Genomic DNA, 16,358 nt, shown 5'->3' on the forward strand with positions numbered 1-16,358 from the left:
AGGTAATATACATTGTTTTCAATAGCAGAATCGCTTAGCAATGGAAATGTTTCTCAGTAACCATTTTTGAAATGTGCTCTATTCGTTAGCACAAGGTATTTTTTACTTTTTGTTTTTGTTCATTTTTATCTTGTAGGAGCAAGGTGAATTTTTCTTTTCTTTTTCTTTCTTTTTTTAATATCTTATTGGTAGCACTTTACCTTTTGGTAACCAGTGAATCCCTATATGGTTTACCAAAAAAAAAAAAAAAAAAAAAAGATTTTACACTGCTTCCTGGCCTTTTACAGAGTGTAGGAAAGATTCTATATTGTAAAGGTCTTGTTTTGATAAAGTTGACCTCAGTGACATCATGAAGGACATGTGCACACTTTTGGCTCTGACTTGTATGCAGCAACAGTTTACCTGTGAATGAAACAGTGAACAACTTTCACTTAATGTGCTGTCTTTGTAACTTTATTCTGGAATTATTCTTTTTATTCCAGTCAAAACAGCCATTCCATCAGTGGTTACAGTTTTCCCATAACGCGTATTGTTTCATTTATAGTTTAGACTGTGTCTTTTTCACTACATCTTTCCTTTAGTGACTCGCAAAATTGTAGTTCTTGGTGTGTTTTGCAATTACCTAGCAAATCTTCTAAGATGAAAGAAATAACTATATTTTAATTCTACTATATAGCAGACCTCCTACACTCTATAACATGTCCTGATATCTTCAGCTCTTTAGAGTTTTCTAAGAGATTTTGGCTATCTTTACCAATAGAAGAATACTAGTTTGTCACCATTTTATTTTCCATGTATCATTTTAGTCATTTTTACTGTGGGTCATAGCTTCTTGTCTTTTCTCTCAGGAAACCTTAGCAGTTTCAACAGTTATTTAACTTTAATACAATGCTGTGAATTGCTAGATTCAATAGGATGTGACTTTAAACATAGGTGGAAAAATTAGAGAAGTTTATCTCTTGCTGTAAATACTGAATTTTTAAAGGCCTGGCAGATTATGAAGACTTTATTAGTGTCATTAGGTTATATTATTAGTGTCATTAGGTTATATCTTAAGGCAGAATATACACTTAGCATGGGGTTCATCTTTAATAAAAATGGGTATAAATAAATATAAATAGAAGAACTGATATTTTCTTCTTATACCCCAAAGGATTATCCAGCAAACCCTTCAGGTGCACATACCCCACTTTAGAGACCACTGCTCTGAACAACTGGGGTAGCTGTATTGAAACTAGCCTTTTATTAAAAACAAAAGCAAGACAAAGAGTAATTTATTTTCCTCTATAAATTTGTATTTGGGAGACAAATTTAAGAAGAATCAGCTTTGGCTTGAGGTTTGAAGAGTGAGTACGTTAGTCATAAACAGACTATGAGTGTCATATTTCAATAACTAGGAAACCCTAGAGGATGGTGGAAGGATTATTGGTTACATACATTATATGAAGGAATGTTTTACTAGTAGCTGTTGATCAATGTTGATCAAAAGGACTGTTAATTGCTATTTTATTTTAAATATACCTGTAATTATTTTTGTTGGGAGGTATTTGGAAGATAGCTTTTCTTAGTCTATAGAAGAAATGGTTCATAGCCACTTGAGATCTCTTATGAGGAGATACTTTTTCAAATGTATTGAATTTACATCATTGCATTTTTATGTCAAAATCTTGTTTTTTTTTTTTTTGGAAGAAATGGAAAACCAACTCAAATAAGCTTGAGCAAAAAAGAGTTTATTGACTCAACCAACTTTCAGAACTGGTCTCAAGGGTTTTAACTTCGTTGTCAGGTCTGAGTCTCAAGGTGTCTGTCTGTGTCTCTGTCACCTTTGCTTTCTCTGCGATAGTTTTCTTCTTTTAGAGCAGAAAGGCTTCCTTCGTGTGGTGGTGATGCGAGGGAGAGTGCCTGTCTTCTAGCGCCTGTCTATATAAAGTCCCGTGGATGGGATAGTACTCTGTGTGATTGCACGTGTGCTGTGATTGGCAGGCCCACAGAAGCACGTGGAATGGGGAGGGAGCAGTTTCCGAAAGGCAGGGTTTATTGTTACCACAGAGTTAGGGGTCAAAAACAGTAAGCGTTTACTACAGGTGATGGGGAATAGAGGACAAGGAAGCATAAAATATTCTTTAAGAAAATAAAAGGTGACTTAATTTTATTTTCCTAATCATTGATTCTTACAGAGTATGCAAGCTGCAAGATGTCCTACAGATGAATTATCTTTAACTAACTGTGCAGTTGTGAATGAAAAGGATTTCCAGTCTGGCCAGTGAGTATCTGACTTTGTTTTCTTCTAACCTGCTAAATGGTATTTTAGAAACTTCTAGAGAGTCCGTATTTAATTAATTATTTTGGGAAACGTTTGAGTATACTTTTTTAATTCCTCTTGCTGAATTGGAAAATGGGAGATGAGAAAGAGTCATGTATTTACTGTATCAAATTTTGATAAATGTTTTCTAAATGATATATAGTTTTTTATATATGACTTTATTTTTCCATTGGTTTTCTTAGCAGAACTAAACATACTGGATATATGAATCATATATAGCGTAGTCATTAGGTTTTTGGCTTTGGGTCAGATTGTCTGAGTTTGGATCATGGTTCTGCCAATTATATACTGGGTGACCATGGGTAAGTTATATACCCTGACTGTGCCTCAGTGTCCTAATCTGTAAAATGGGGACGGTGGTACTATCTTCCTCAGGGTGTTTGTGAATATTGAGTTACACAAATAAAGCACTTAGAACAGAGTCTACCACATTAATAAGTCCTCAATAAATATTAGCTGTTTTGATCATTATTACTATGATAATCCAAGAGACATGAAAATTGGAAGATGCACAACAGTTGTAGAATCTTTACAAGCATTTTTCACTGTCATTTATTTTTAACTGATTCACATCACCATTGGCAGAACTTCTAAGTACCCTGCTACCAAGTTCATTGCCGTCCATGTGCTTCTAAGGTTGGTGGAGATAAGGACATGAAGGGGCTGTTCCAGAAGGCAGACTAGGGAAATGAGGAAGGAAGTGGGATTTTAACTGAGCCTTTTTCTGTTTCTAAAGCTATCTGAGAAATACATGAGTTTCACAGGGTTAGAACTGCTAATCATCTGTGGTTTTCCGCTTCAGAGTAAAGGACTATACTACATAATTGTATTAACATTGTTTCCAGTCCTAAAAATTCTGTGATTCTAAGTTGAACATAGAACTTTCTACATATAAACTGCACTACAGACAATCAGTGTGAGAATATGCTTATGGAATACTTTTACGTGTTAGATGTTCACTGTACACATGAGGGGGTTACGTAAAGTATAGTAGATACAAGGAACTTGTGTCCTACTGACAAAACGATATGAAATATTAACCATATAGAATAGAAACATTAACCATTAATATTTTAGAAACATTAGAAACATTAACCATTAATATTTTAAAAATTATAGCATTCTAAAAGATAACTTTTAAAAAGATAGTGCTATTGTAGCAGAGTTTGAAGCTTCTATCTCACACACAGTCCTTGGTAGTTTCTTGGTATAGGAGATGACCATGAGATAACTATAGTTCATCTGTTTACAGGTAACTTCTGAGCAGGGTGAATTAGCACAAAATGCTTTGAAATAGTAAATATTGATATCTGTATGGAAGCTGATACATTTTGTGAAAATTTTTCATTTTTACCACCTTTTTAATATTACAGGCTGTTACTATTTCAACCTGTTGTGGGAATCTGCAAAGAGATTTAATGAATAGTCCTAAAAACTAACTTTTTTTTTGACTGCTATATCCTGGCTTTATTCTATCTTTGGTTCTCCTTCCTTTAGTCTAGTTAGAATGTGAAATAAGTCTCAGGAGAGGAAATTCATCTAATTTTTACTTAATATCAAGTAAATTACTGTCTTCAGTTTTATGTAAACTGGAAATGCAATGACGTTGAGGTTTTGGATGGTAGGTACTCTCTTGAACTTGGTCCTGATTCTGCTTGATGTCTGTTTGGCCTGAGGTGGTCCTTATTCCTGGAAAACGTTTTGAATTGCTGACAATTTTTGGAAATGAAATTTGTGGTCCTGTTTCTTCAGGACTCATATAATGCCATGTTTCCACCCAGTACTCATCAAACATCGTTTGTTGGAAATGAGCACATTTGGAATTAATGTTCTTTATTTCCTTTGATGTGGAGTATTGACTGTGTTTCTGTCCTTTAGGCACGTGATGGTTAGGACCTCCCCCAACCACAGGTACACGTTTACACTGAGGACCCACCCATCTGTGGTTCCAGGGAGCATTGCATTCAGCTTACCTCAGGTAACTCAGGAATTTATTCTCTTCTATTCTTGAAAGTCGTAGAAGAATCAATTCATTTTAAAGCAAGCTGTGTCACACTGTAACTGTATTGATTCATATTGAGGAAAACCATCTAGGTATTATGTAAGGAATTAAAAGATATATTCTTAATTGCCAATTTTTACTGTGTCTACCTTTTATTGCCTTGACTTTTTCCCCCTAATTTAAAAGAATTCTGCAGTGATATCAACTATCAAAGTGTCAAGTTATTTTAATGTTAGCTCACGGGGTAACAGAAAATGTATAAAATATATAAAAATAGCATTTACTTCTAAAATTGACATCTAATAGTGATTTTAAAATGCAATGATGTTAGGCTAAAGAATATGATATGAGTAGCTGTTATCTCAAATTACAACCTAACTTGCTGGGCTTCTGTAATAAGTGAAAGGATTATGATTACATTTATAACCGTTGGTGGATTCTATGGAGGGGAAATTGCCTAGCACTATTGCAGGCACATAATATATAATGTAGGAGCATCGCCAGTAGGAGTCTGTATCCTTTCCTCCCTTGTCACCTTACTCATGCTGCTGGTCCCCAGTCCTAAACGATGCAAATGCAACCTTTACCTCCTTGTAGTATGCTAATAAGCATTGATTTCTGCCCTCCCACACCTGGAGGTTTAGGGAAGGAGATCAAACACTTGTTAGGGAACTATTAAAGATCTCTTGAATCCCTCAAAAATTATGGGAAGTGTTCACTCACTGTTCCCTTTTTCTCTGTTCAGATGCCTCTCCAATATCAGGACTACCTTTCGCATTTGCTTCTTATAGATCAAAGGTTTGGAATATTCTAGAGTTAACCAGCTTTTACAGAGCTGCATTTGAGATTCTGCTGGCCAGAAATGGGGTTTCTAACTATTTTTCCTTGTCTCTGCTTTAAAAAAATTTTCCCAACATTTACTCTAGGCCAAGTGCTATTCTAAGTGCTTTTGCCTGTGTTCACTCGTTTAATTCTCTTAACAACCCCAAATGATAGATACTGTTATTATCGTCCTTGAGGCTGTCTCTGGGTGTAGAACCTAATTATGGCTGCTTTGTGACCCAAAGTCTGGGCTTAACCAGTATGCTACTAAATTTCCAGTTGGCCAGAAGTGGGATAGGGTACTACAGAAGAGAGAGGTGAAGGGTGGAGAGGTGGTAAGAAAGCTGGAAGGTAGAGCACTTGTTGCACATATTCAAAACGCAGCATCTTCTTAACTACCCACCACAAAATCCACAAAGTTCAGATGAGTAGACAAACTTTTGATTTCCAGTCAAAAATTATTTTTCTCACTGTTCTTTGGAGTTTTGTCAGTAACTGCTAATTTTGAATCTATACCAAGCCAGTCTTGAATTCCTGCCTGAACACAGTCTGTCCTGCTTCCATACATTCTTGCCAGTCAGTACTGGAGAGAAGCTAAAGCCAAATGCCTGACACTCTTTTGGCTAGTACACAAAGAATAGTCATGACCATCTAATGATTTGAATCCCTGCTTGGGTTTCAGTATAGATTATCTGATAAGTTTTAATTTAGTTTTCATGAATTGAACGTCTTTCTTTTTGTGCTACTGTATCAAACAGTATAACTATCCACAGTACATTTAGAACGCTGGAATATCTGATACTATGAAGTCTTTCAGGAGCATTATATTGTGCAAAGGAGCATCCTATTCAGTGGTGCCAGCTTTACTGTAAAAAGGCAAGCTTTATATGTTTTGAGGATAGATGTTCAGGCATAAATAAACTATAGCATATGTTTCCTAGGGTGGCTGTAACAAAGTACCACAAACTGGGTGGCTTAAAACAACAGAAATGTATTCTCTCACAGTTCTGAAGGCTGGAAGTGTGAAGTCAAGGTGTCAGCAGGGCCAGGCTCTCTCTGAAGGCACTAGGGAAAAATCTGTTCCGTGCTTAGCTTCTGGTGTTGCGGACAGTCCTTGATGTTCATTGACTGGTAGATATATCACTTCAGTCTCTGCCTTCATTGTCACATGACTTTCTCCCCGTATGCTGTGTCCTTTTCTTATAAGGAAGCCATATTGGGTTAGGGTCTACCTTAATTCGGTATGACCTCATCTTACCTTGATAATCATCTGCAAAGACCCTATTTCCAAATATGGTCACATTCACAGGTGTCGGGAGCTAAGACTTCAACATATTGTTTTGTGGGATACAATTCAACACTTAACAGCCATGTTTTGGTCTGGGAACGTGTTAATGAAATGCAAAGAAATCCTCTTTTCCTCATTTCTCTAATTTTGATTGATTTTGTGTTAAGTGTCTTTTTGTCTCTCTTATCTCACAGCGTAAATGGGCTGGACTTTCTATTGGGCAAGAAATAGAAGGTAGGTATATTTTTTAGCTACCTGAGGTAGATTTTCTTTATGATTTTCTCATAGTTATAGATATCTGTACAATTTTCTGTTACTTCTCAGGCCATTACACTTTCATCCATATTACAGTTAGGTCTATGAGAATGGAAAGTAAATAGTTATGGAACCTACCTCTTTATCTACTTGTTATTCTATCTGGAAATTACAGTCTAGTAGGGAAAGGAATATCCACATGTTCATACCTCACAGAAGATGTACAAGGTAAATTTGTGCACAAATATTACCTTTAGGAGCTCTTTGTAAAAGTGCTAAGATGGAGCAGGAGTGGATGAATTGATTGGAAAATTAGCCAGAGAAATCTTTCTAGGCACTGGAATTTTGAGCATGATTATGAAGTAGGGGAAAAGCATGACATGATAGAGACAAGGAAGAAAGACTCTTAAGATGAGACATAACATAAATAAAAGGCATTGAGTTGGAAGCAAGCAAATCATAGGCAGTGCTCATAAGTATGTTTGTCTGACTGAAATGATTTGCCTGAATGGATTGTATTAAGTGATTAGAGTAGAGTGTGAAGTTAGTGGAGGGCCTAGAAGTACATACTGAGATTTTTGGATTTTACACAAAGACACTTAGAGCTCCTGAGAATTTCTGAACGAGCCCAACAAAATCCTACCTTTAGAAAAGAATTCTAGTATCATTGTGGAGTCTAGTGAGGAGTGAGGAGAATTCAGGAGTGAAGGAAAATAGCTGGGAGGTTATTTGACTTGCCTAGAATTAAGCTGAATAGGACTTGGTGAAATTATGGCTATGGAAAATTTTTTTAAAAGTCAAAGTTATGTTGAAGAGGAATAATTGGTATTACATGGTGATTCCATTTTACTGTATACTGAGATATGTTTCCTAATGTCTTTGTTTGGAAAGATAAATATGATTTAGGGTAAGGAGAAGAAAGGGTGACAATACTTAAGAAAACAATGCACTTTTTAAAATGAAATGTGTTATAAAGTCATCATAGTTCATTAGGGAAGGGCATGGAAGGCAACTTATGACTTCAGGGGGAAAAAAAGACTAAACCACTTGTGGTTTATAAACTAAGGAGCTAATAAGTAAAAACTGGGATTGTTAGTTAGGCATTGTGGCAAAGTTGGGAAAATGGAGTATGAGTCTTTTTGTCAGGTAATTTCATGTCAACTTAATGGGTTCAGTAGGGGGAGAAAAGAAAATGCAAGTGTGATTAAGTCAGCTTTTTTTTCTGCCAGCTTTTAAGACCTAAAAAAAAATCATATTTATGGAAATGTTACAAAAATAATACAGAGAATTCTTATGTACTACTTTTACCCAGATTCACTAATTGTCATTTTTTAAAATCATTTTTTCTCTCTGTCCTTACTCTCTCTCTCTCTCTCTCTCTCTCTCTCTCTCTCTCTCTCTACACACACACACACACACACACACACACACACACACACACACACACACACACACACACACACACACACCTGCACACACCCATTTTTTTCCTGAACATTTGAGGTTACGTTGCAGAAATCATTCCTCTTTACCTCTAATACTTTAGTGTGTGTTTCTTAAGAAAAAAGATGTGCTCGTAATAGTGATCAAATTCAGGAAACTTTGAAACTTTAATCTATAGTTCATATTCCAATTTTGTTAATTGTCCCAATTATCTCCTTTATAGTATTTTTCCCCTTCAGTGTGGGATCCAGTTCAGGATCGTGTATTGCATTTAGTCATCATTTCTCTAATGTTCAGTTTTCTTTCCTTTCACGATGGTGACTTTTTTTTTTTTTTTTTTTGCGGTACGCGGGCCTCTCACTGTTGTGGCCCTCTCCTGTTGCGGAGCACAGGCTCCGGACGTGCAGGCTCAGCGGCCATGGCTCACGGGCCCAGCCGCTCCACGGCATGTGGGATCTTCCCGGACCGGGGCATGAACCCGTGTCCCCTGCATCGGCAGGCAGACTTTCAACCACTGTGCCACCAGGGAAGCCCGATGGTGACATTTTTGAAGAATACATTTGTGTAACGGGGAGTTGTTGGTCGCAGGGTACAACGTTTCAGTTTTGCAAGATAAATTAGTTCTGGAGATCTAGTTACAGCGTGATGACAGTAGTTAACAATACTGTGTTGGATAGTTAAAATTTGCTAATAGGGTAGATTTAAGTGTTCTCATCACACACACACACACGCACATGGAAAGAAGATGGTTCATGTGCACTGAGGAGATATATTCTCTGTTATCAGCGTGTACTGTTTGCTGTGTATCCATAAGCTCTACTTTATTGATCTTGCTGTTTAGATCTTCTATATTCTTACTTATTTTTGGTCACTTGACCTGTCTTGCACTGAGAATGGTGTGTTAAAATCTACTATTATTAGTGTTTTTCTACTTTTCCTTGCATCTCCTGTCATTTCTACTTTACACAGTACTTTCTGTGTTATTTGGTATGTAGATATTCATAACTGTTATATTTTTATTGTGAATTATGCCTTTTTGCATTATAAAGTATCCTTTTTAATCTTGTTTAATGTGTTTTGAATTATATTTTGATATTAGGATCATAATCCCTGCTTTTTTATTGTTTTTAATTTGCTCAAAATACCTTTCCCCATCTCTTAACTTTTAGCCGTTTTGAATCACTGTTTTAGATGTGTCTGTTGTATACAACGTAGAGTTGGATTTTGCTTTATGAACTAATTTGAAGATCTTTTTCTTTTAATAGGTTTGTTAAGCCCATTCTCAGTTATTGATATGACTGCTTTGTTCTCTATTCGTTCATTTTTTATTTTTTATTTTTTTTGCGGTACGCGGGCCTCTCACTGCTGTGGCCTCTCCTGCTGCGGAGCACAGGCTCCAGACTCGCAGGCCCAGTGGCCATGGCTCACAGGCCTAGCTCTGTGGCATGTGGGATCCTCCCTGACCGGGGCACGAACCTGCGTCCCCCACATCGGCAGGCGGACTCTCAACCACTGCGCCACCAGGGAAGCCCTCAATTCCTTCATTTTATGCTTTAGTTGTATTTATGTGGTGAGTCCTCTTTGCTATTTTTTTTATGTTTACTTTTAATTTTTTCTTATTAGTCATACATTTTATACACATCAGTGTATACATGTCAATCCCAATCGCCCAATTCATCACACCACAACCCTCACCCCCTGCCGCTTCCCCCCTTGGTGTCCATACGTTTGTTCTCTACATCTGTGTCTCAGTTTCTGCTCTGCAAACTGGTTCATCTGTACCATTTTCTAGGTTCCACATATATGCGTTAATATACGATATTTGTTTTGCTCTTTCTGACTTACTTAACTCTGTATGACAGTCTCCAGATGCATCCACATCTCTATAAATGACCCAATTCCTTTCCTTTTTATGGCTGAGTAATATTCCATTGTATATATGTACCATATTTTCTTTATCCATTCGTCTGTCAGTGGGCATTTAGGTTGCTTCCATGACCTGGCTATTGTAAATAGTGCTGTAAGGAAAATTGGGGTGCATGTGTCTTTTTGAATTATGGTTTTCTCTGGGTATATGCCCAGTAGTGGGATTGCTGGGTCATATGGTAATTCTATTTTTAGTTTTTTAAGGAACCTCCATACTGTTCTCCATAGTGGCTGTATCAACTCACATTCCCACCAACAGTGTAAGAGGGTTCCTTTTTCTCCATACCCTCTCCAGCATTTGTTGTTTGTAGATTTTCTGATGATGCCCATTCTAACTGGTGTGAGGTGATACCTCATTGTAGTTTTGATTTGCATTTCTCTAATACTTAGTGATGTGCTTCTTGGCCATCTGTATGTCTTCTTTGGAGAAATGTCTATTTAGGTCTTCTGCCCATTTTTGGGTTGGGTTGTTTGTTTTTTTAATATTGAGCTGCATGAGCTGTTTATATATTTTGGAGATTAATCCTTTGTCTGATGATTCATTTGCAAATATTTTCTCCGATTCTGAGGGTTGTCTTTTCGTCTTGTTTATGGTTTCCTTTGCTGTGCAAAAGCTTTTAAGTTTCATTAGGTCCCATTTGTTTATTTTTGTTTTTATTTCCATTCTTCTAGGAGGTGGATCAAAAAAGATCTTGCTGTGATTTATGTCAAAGAGCGTTCTTCCTATGTTTTCCTCTGAGAGTTTTATAGTGTCCGGTCTTACATTTAGGTGTCTAATCCATTTTGAGTTTATTTTTGTGTATGGTGTTAGGGAGTGTTCTAATTTCATTCTTTTACATGTAGCTGTCCAGTTTTCCCAGCACCACTTATTGAAGAGACTGTCTTTTCTCCATTGTATATCCTTTCCTCCTTTGTCATAGATTAGTTGACCATAGGTGCGTGGGTTTATCTCTGGGCTTTCTGTCCTGTTCCATTGATCTATATTTCTGTTTTTGTGCCAGTACCATATTGTCTTGATTACTGTAGCTTTGTAGTATAGTCTGAAGTCAGGGAGTCTGATTCCTCCAGCTCCATTTTTTTCCCTCAAGACTGTTTTGGCTGTTCGGGGTCTTTTGTGTCTCCATACAAATTTTAAGATTTTTTATTCTAGTTCTGTAAAAGATGCCACTGGTAATTTGATAGGGATTGCATTGAATCTGTAGATTGCTTTGGGTAGTATGGTCATTTTCACAGTATTGATTCTTCCAATCCAAGAACATGGTATATCTCTCCATCTGTTGATATCACCTTCAATTTCTTTCATCAGTGTCTTATAATTTTCTGCATTACAAGTCTTTTGTCTCCTTAGGTAGGTTTATTCCTAGGTATTTTATTCTTTTTATTGCATTAGTAAATGGAACTGTTTCCTTAATTTCTCTTTCAGATTTTTCATCATTAGTGTATAGGAATGCAAGAGATTTCTGTGCATTAATTTTGTATCCTGCAACCTTACCTAATTCATTGATTAGCTCTAGTAGTTCTCTGGTGGCATCTTTAGGATTCTCTATGTATAGTATCATGTCATCTGCACACAGTGACCGTTTTACTCTTATCCAATTTGTATTCCTTTTATTTATTTTTCTTCTCTGATTGCTGTGTCTAAGACTTCCAAAACTATGTTGAATAATAGTGGTGATAGTGGACATCCTTGTCTTGTTCCTGATCTTAGAGGAAAAGCTTTCAGTTTTTCACCATTGAGAATGATGTTTGCTGCGGGTTTGTTGTATATGGCCTTTATGATGTTGAGGTAGGTTCCCTCTATGCCCACTTTCTGGAGAGTTTTTATTATAAATGGGTGTTGAATTTTGTCAAAAGCTTTTTCTGCATCTATTGAGATGATCATATGGGTTTTATCCTTGAATTTGTTAATATGGCGTATCGCATTGATTGGTTTGTGTATATTGAAGATTCCTTGCATCCCTGGGATAAATCCACTTGATCATGGTGTATGATGCTTTTAATGTGTTGTTGGATGCTGTTTGCTAGTATTTTGAGAATTTTAGCATCTATATTCATCAGTGATATTGGTCTGTAATTTTCTTTTTTTGTAGTATCTTTGTCTGGTTTTGGTATAAAGGTGATGGTGGCCTCGTAGAATGAGTTTGGGAGTTTTCCTTCCTCTGCAATGTTTTGGAAGAGTTTGAGAAGGATTGGTGTTAGCTATTCTCTACATGTTTGATAGAATTCACTTGTGAAGCCATCTGGTCCTGGATTTTTGTTTGTTGGAAGATTTTTAATCACAGTTTCAATTTCATTACTTGTGATTGGTCTGTTCATATTTTCTATTTTTTCCTGGTTCAGTCTTGGAAGGTTATACCTTTCTAAGAATTTGTCCATTTCTTCCAGGTTGTCCATTTTATTGGCATAAAGTTGCTTGTAGTAATCTCTTAGGATGCTTTGTATTTCTGCGGTGTCTGTTGTAACTTCTCCATTTTCATTTCTAATTTTATTGAATTGAGTCCTCTCCCTCTTTTTCTTGATGAGTCTGGCAAATGGTTTATCAGTTTTGTTTATCTTAAAGAACCAGCTTTTAGTTTTATTGATCTTTGCTATTGTTTTCTTTGTTTCTATTTCATTTATTTCTGCTCTGATCTTTGTGATTTCTTTCATTCTGCTAACTTTGGGTTTTGTTTGTTCTTTCTATAGTTCCTTTACGTGTAAGGTTAGATTGTTTATTTGAGATTTTTTTTGTTTCTTGAGGTAGGCTTGTATAGCTATAAACTTCCCTTAGAACTGCTTTTGCTGCATCCCATAGGTTTTGGATCATCGTGTTTTCATTGTCATTTGTCTCTAGGTATTTTTTGATTTCTTCAGTGTTCTCTTGGTTATTTAGTAACATATTGTTTAGCCACCATGTGTTTGTGTTTTTTACGTTTTATTCCCTGTAATTGATTTCTAATCTCATAGCATTGTGGTCAGAAAAGATGCTTGATATGATTTCAGTTTTCTTAAATTTACTGAGGCTTGATTTGTGACCAAAGTTGTGATCTATCCTGGAGAATGTTCCATGCGCACTTGAGAAGAAAGTATAATCTACTGTTTTTCGATGGAATGTCCTATAAATATTAAGTAAATCTATCTGGTCTATTGTGTCATTTAAAGCTTGTGTTTCCTTATTAATTTTCTGTTTCGATGATCTGTCCATTGGTGTAAGTGAGGTTTTAAAGTCCCCCACTGTTATTGTGTTAATGTCGATTTCCTCTTTTAGATCTGTCAGCAGTTGCCTTATGTATTGAGGTTCTCCTATGTTGGGTGCATATATATTTATAATCGTTATATCTTCTTCTTGGATTGATCCCTTGATCATTACGTAGTGTCCTTCCTTGTCTCTTGTAACGTTCTCTATTTTAAAGTCTATTTTATCTGATATGAATATTGCTACGCCAGCTTTCTTTTGATTTCCATTTGCATGGAATATCTTTTTCCATCCCCTCACTTTCAGTCTGTATGTGTCCCTAGGTCTGAAGTGGATCTCTTGTAGACAGCATATATATGGGTCTTGTTTTTGTATCCATCCAGCGAGCCTGTGTCTTTTGGTTGGAGCATTTAATCCATTCACGTTGAAGGTAATTATCAATATGTATGTTCCTATTAACATTTTTTTTATTTGTTACGGGTTTGTTTTTGTAGGTCCTTTTCTTCTCTTGTGTTTCCCACTTAGAGAAGTTCCTTTAGCATTTGTTGTAGAGTTGGTTTGGTGGTGCTGAATTCTCTTAGCATTTGCTTGTCTGTAAAGCTTTTGATTTCTCTGTCAAAGCTGAATGAGATCCTTGCCAGGTAGAATAATCTTGGTTGTAGGTTCTTCCCTTTCATCACTTTAAATATATCATGCCACTCCCTTCTGGCTTGTAGAGTTTCTGCTGAGAAATCTGCTGTTAACTTCATGGGAATTCTCTTGTATGTTATTTGTTGTTTTTCCCTTGTTGCTTTCAATAATTTTTCTTTGTCTTTAATTTTTGTCAATTTGATTACTATGTGTCTTGGCGTGTTTCTCTTTGGGTTTTTCCTGCCTGGGACTCTCTGTGCTTCCTGGACTTGGGTGGCTATTTCCTTTCCCATGTTAGGGAAGTTTTCGACTATATTCTCTTCAAATATTTTCTCTGGTCCTTTCTCTCTCTCTTCTCCTTCTAGGACCCCTATAATGTGAATGTTGTTGCGTTTAATGTTGTCCCAGAGGTCTCTTAGGCTGTCTTTATTTCTTTTCATTCTTTTTTCTTTATTCTGTTCCGCAGCAATGGATTCCACCATTCTATCTTCCAGGTCACTTATCCATTCTTCTGCCTCAGTTATTCTGCTATTGATTCCTTCTAGTGTAGTTTTCATTTCAGTTATTGTATTGTTCATCTTTGTTTGTTTGTTCTGTAATTCTTCTAGGTCTTTGTTAAACATTTCTTGTATCTTCTCAATCTTTGCCTCCATTCTTTTTCCGAGGTTCTGGATCATCTTCACTATCATTATTCTGAATTCTTTTTCTGGGGTTTTATCTTGTTCCTTCATCTGGTCCATAGCCCTCTGCCTTTTAATCTTGTCTATCTTTCTGTGAATGTGGTTTTTGTTCCACCGCCTGCAAGATTGTAGTTCTTGCTTCTGCTCTCTGCCCTCTGGTGGATGAGGCTATCTAAGAGGCTTGTGGAAGTTTCCTGATGGGAGGGACTGGTGGTGAGTAGAGCTGGGTGTTGCTCTGGTGGGCAGAGCTCAGTAAAACCTTAATCCGCTTGTCTGCTGATGGTTGGGGCTGGGTTCCCTCCCTGTTGGTTGTTTGGCCTGAGGCGACCCAAGACTGGAACCTACCCGGGCTCTTTGGTGGGGCTAACGGCAGACTCTGGGAGGGCTCACGCCAAGGAGTACTTCCCAGAACTTCTGCTTCCAGTGTCCTTGTCCTCATGGTGAGCCACAGCTGCCCCCTGCCTCTGCAGGAGACCCTCCAACACTAGCAGGGAGGTCTGGTTCTTTCTCCTATGAGGTCACTGCTCCTTCCCCTGGGTCCTGAGGTGCACACTAGTTTGTGCCCTCTAAGAGTGGAGTGTCTGTTTCCCCTAGTCCTGCCGAAGTCCTGCAGTCAAATCCCACTAGCCTTCAAAGTCTGATTCTCTAGGAATTCCTCCTCCTGTTGCCAAACCCCCAGGTTGTGAAGCCTGTTGTGTGGCTCAGAACCATCACTTCAGTGGCTGGACTTCTGTGGTATAAGTGTTCTTCAGTTTTTGAGTCACCCACCCAGCAGTTATGGGATTTGATTTTATTGTGATAGCACCCCTCCTACTGTCTCATTGTGACTTCTTCTTTGTCTTTGCATGTGGGGTATCTATTTTGGTGAGTTCCACTGTCTTCCTGTCAATGATTTTTCAGCAGTTAGTTGTGATTCTGGTGTTCTCGGAAGAGGGAGTGAGAGCATGTTCTTCTACTCCGCCATCTTGAACCAACCTCTTTGCTATTTTTTAAAATTTATTTTGGTATTTAAGAATGTTTACATTTTTGTTTTAGTGATTACATCTGCACTTATACCTCTCGTAGTGCCCTTAGTACTTCCTCTTTTTTTCCTTACTTAACCTTTTCAAAAAACTGTCCTGTCCGTTCTAAATGATATCCTTTGACTCTCATCTATTACCTATACAACAGTTAACTGTAATATTCTGCCTTCCCCTTTCTCCTCCCATTTTGTTAATTGTTTTCTTTTTTTTCAAGTTTTAAGTCTTCTCTTTTTTTTTCTACTGGAAGAAGCAAATTTTTAAAAATTGAAATATAATCGACATATTATATTAGTTCAGGTATACAACATAATGATTTGATATTTTGTATACATTGTGAAATGCTTACCACAATAAGTCTAGTTAACATCTGTAACCTTACATAGTTACAGCTTTTTTTTCTTGTGTTGAGAACTTGTAAGATCTACTCTTTTAGCAACATTCAAATATGCAGTACAGTATCACTAATTATAGCGACCATGCTAGTTGATTTCTGTCTATAAGAGCATGGTATTTTCATGCTATTCTTCCACGTACGACCCCACACTTGTTTTAGCCTTAACTCTGCAATTAAATCTCTTAAATGATCATGATCAGTCCTTTTGCCAGTTTCTACTTAGTTGGATAAATTGAGTAGATCCCTCCAGGAAGTATATATGTGTACAGTGTTTACTAAGTTCTTGAATATTCAAACTGATTTTTTTTATACCTTTGATATCTTAAGGACAGCTTGGCTGGATATAAAATTCTTGGCTTGTTTTCTTCCCTTGAATTTCTTGAAAATAGTGCATCGCA

The 16,358-nt window shown here is 36.9% G+C and overlaps 1 protein-coding gene across 2 annotated transcripts in view; it reads left to right on the forward strand.

Moving 5' to 3' along the window:
• Positions 1 to 16,358, forward strand: part of NSF (N-ethylmaleimide sensitive factor, vesicle fusing ATPase) — a 156,681-nt gene that overhangs the window by 23,073 nt on the left and 117,250 nt on the right. For both annotated transcript variants that reach the window (XM_030850057.2, XM_030850055.2), the window contains exons 2-4: positions 2,178 to 2,263; positions 4,202 to 4,301; positions 6,630 to 6,669. In XM_030850057.2, coding sequence (XP_030705917.1) covers positions 2,178 to 2,263; positions 4,202 to 4,301; positions 6,630 to 6,669 — 226 coding nt within the window. The remainder of the gene's footprint in view (positions 1 to 2,177; positions 2,264 to 4,201; positions 4,302 to 6,629; positions 6,670 to 16,358) is intronic.

Source organism: Globicephala melas, chromosome 20 (assembly GCF_963455315.2).
Source record: "Globicephala melas chromosome 20, mGloMel1.2, whole genome shotgun sequence".
NCBI classification, from domain to species: Eukaryota; Metazoa; Chordata; class Mammalia; order Artiodactyla; family Delphinidae; genus Globicephala; species Globicephala melas.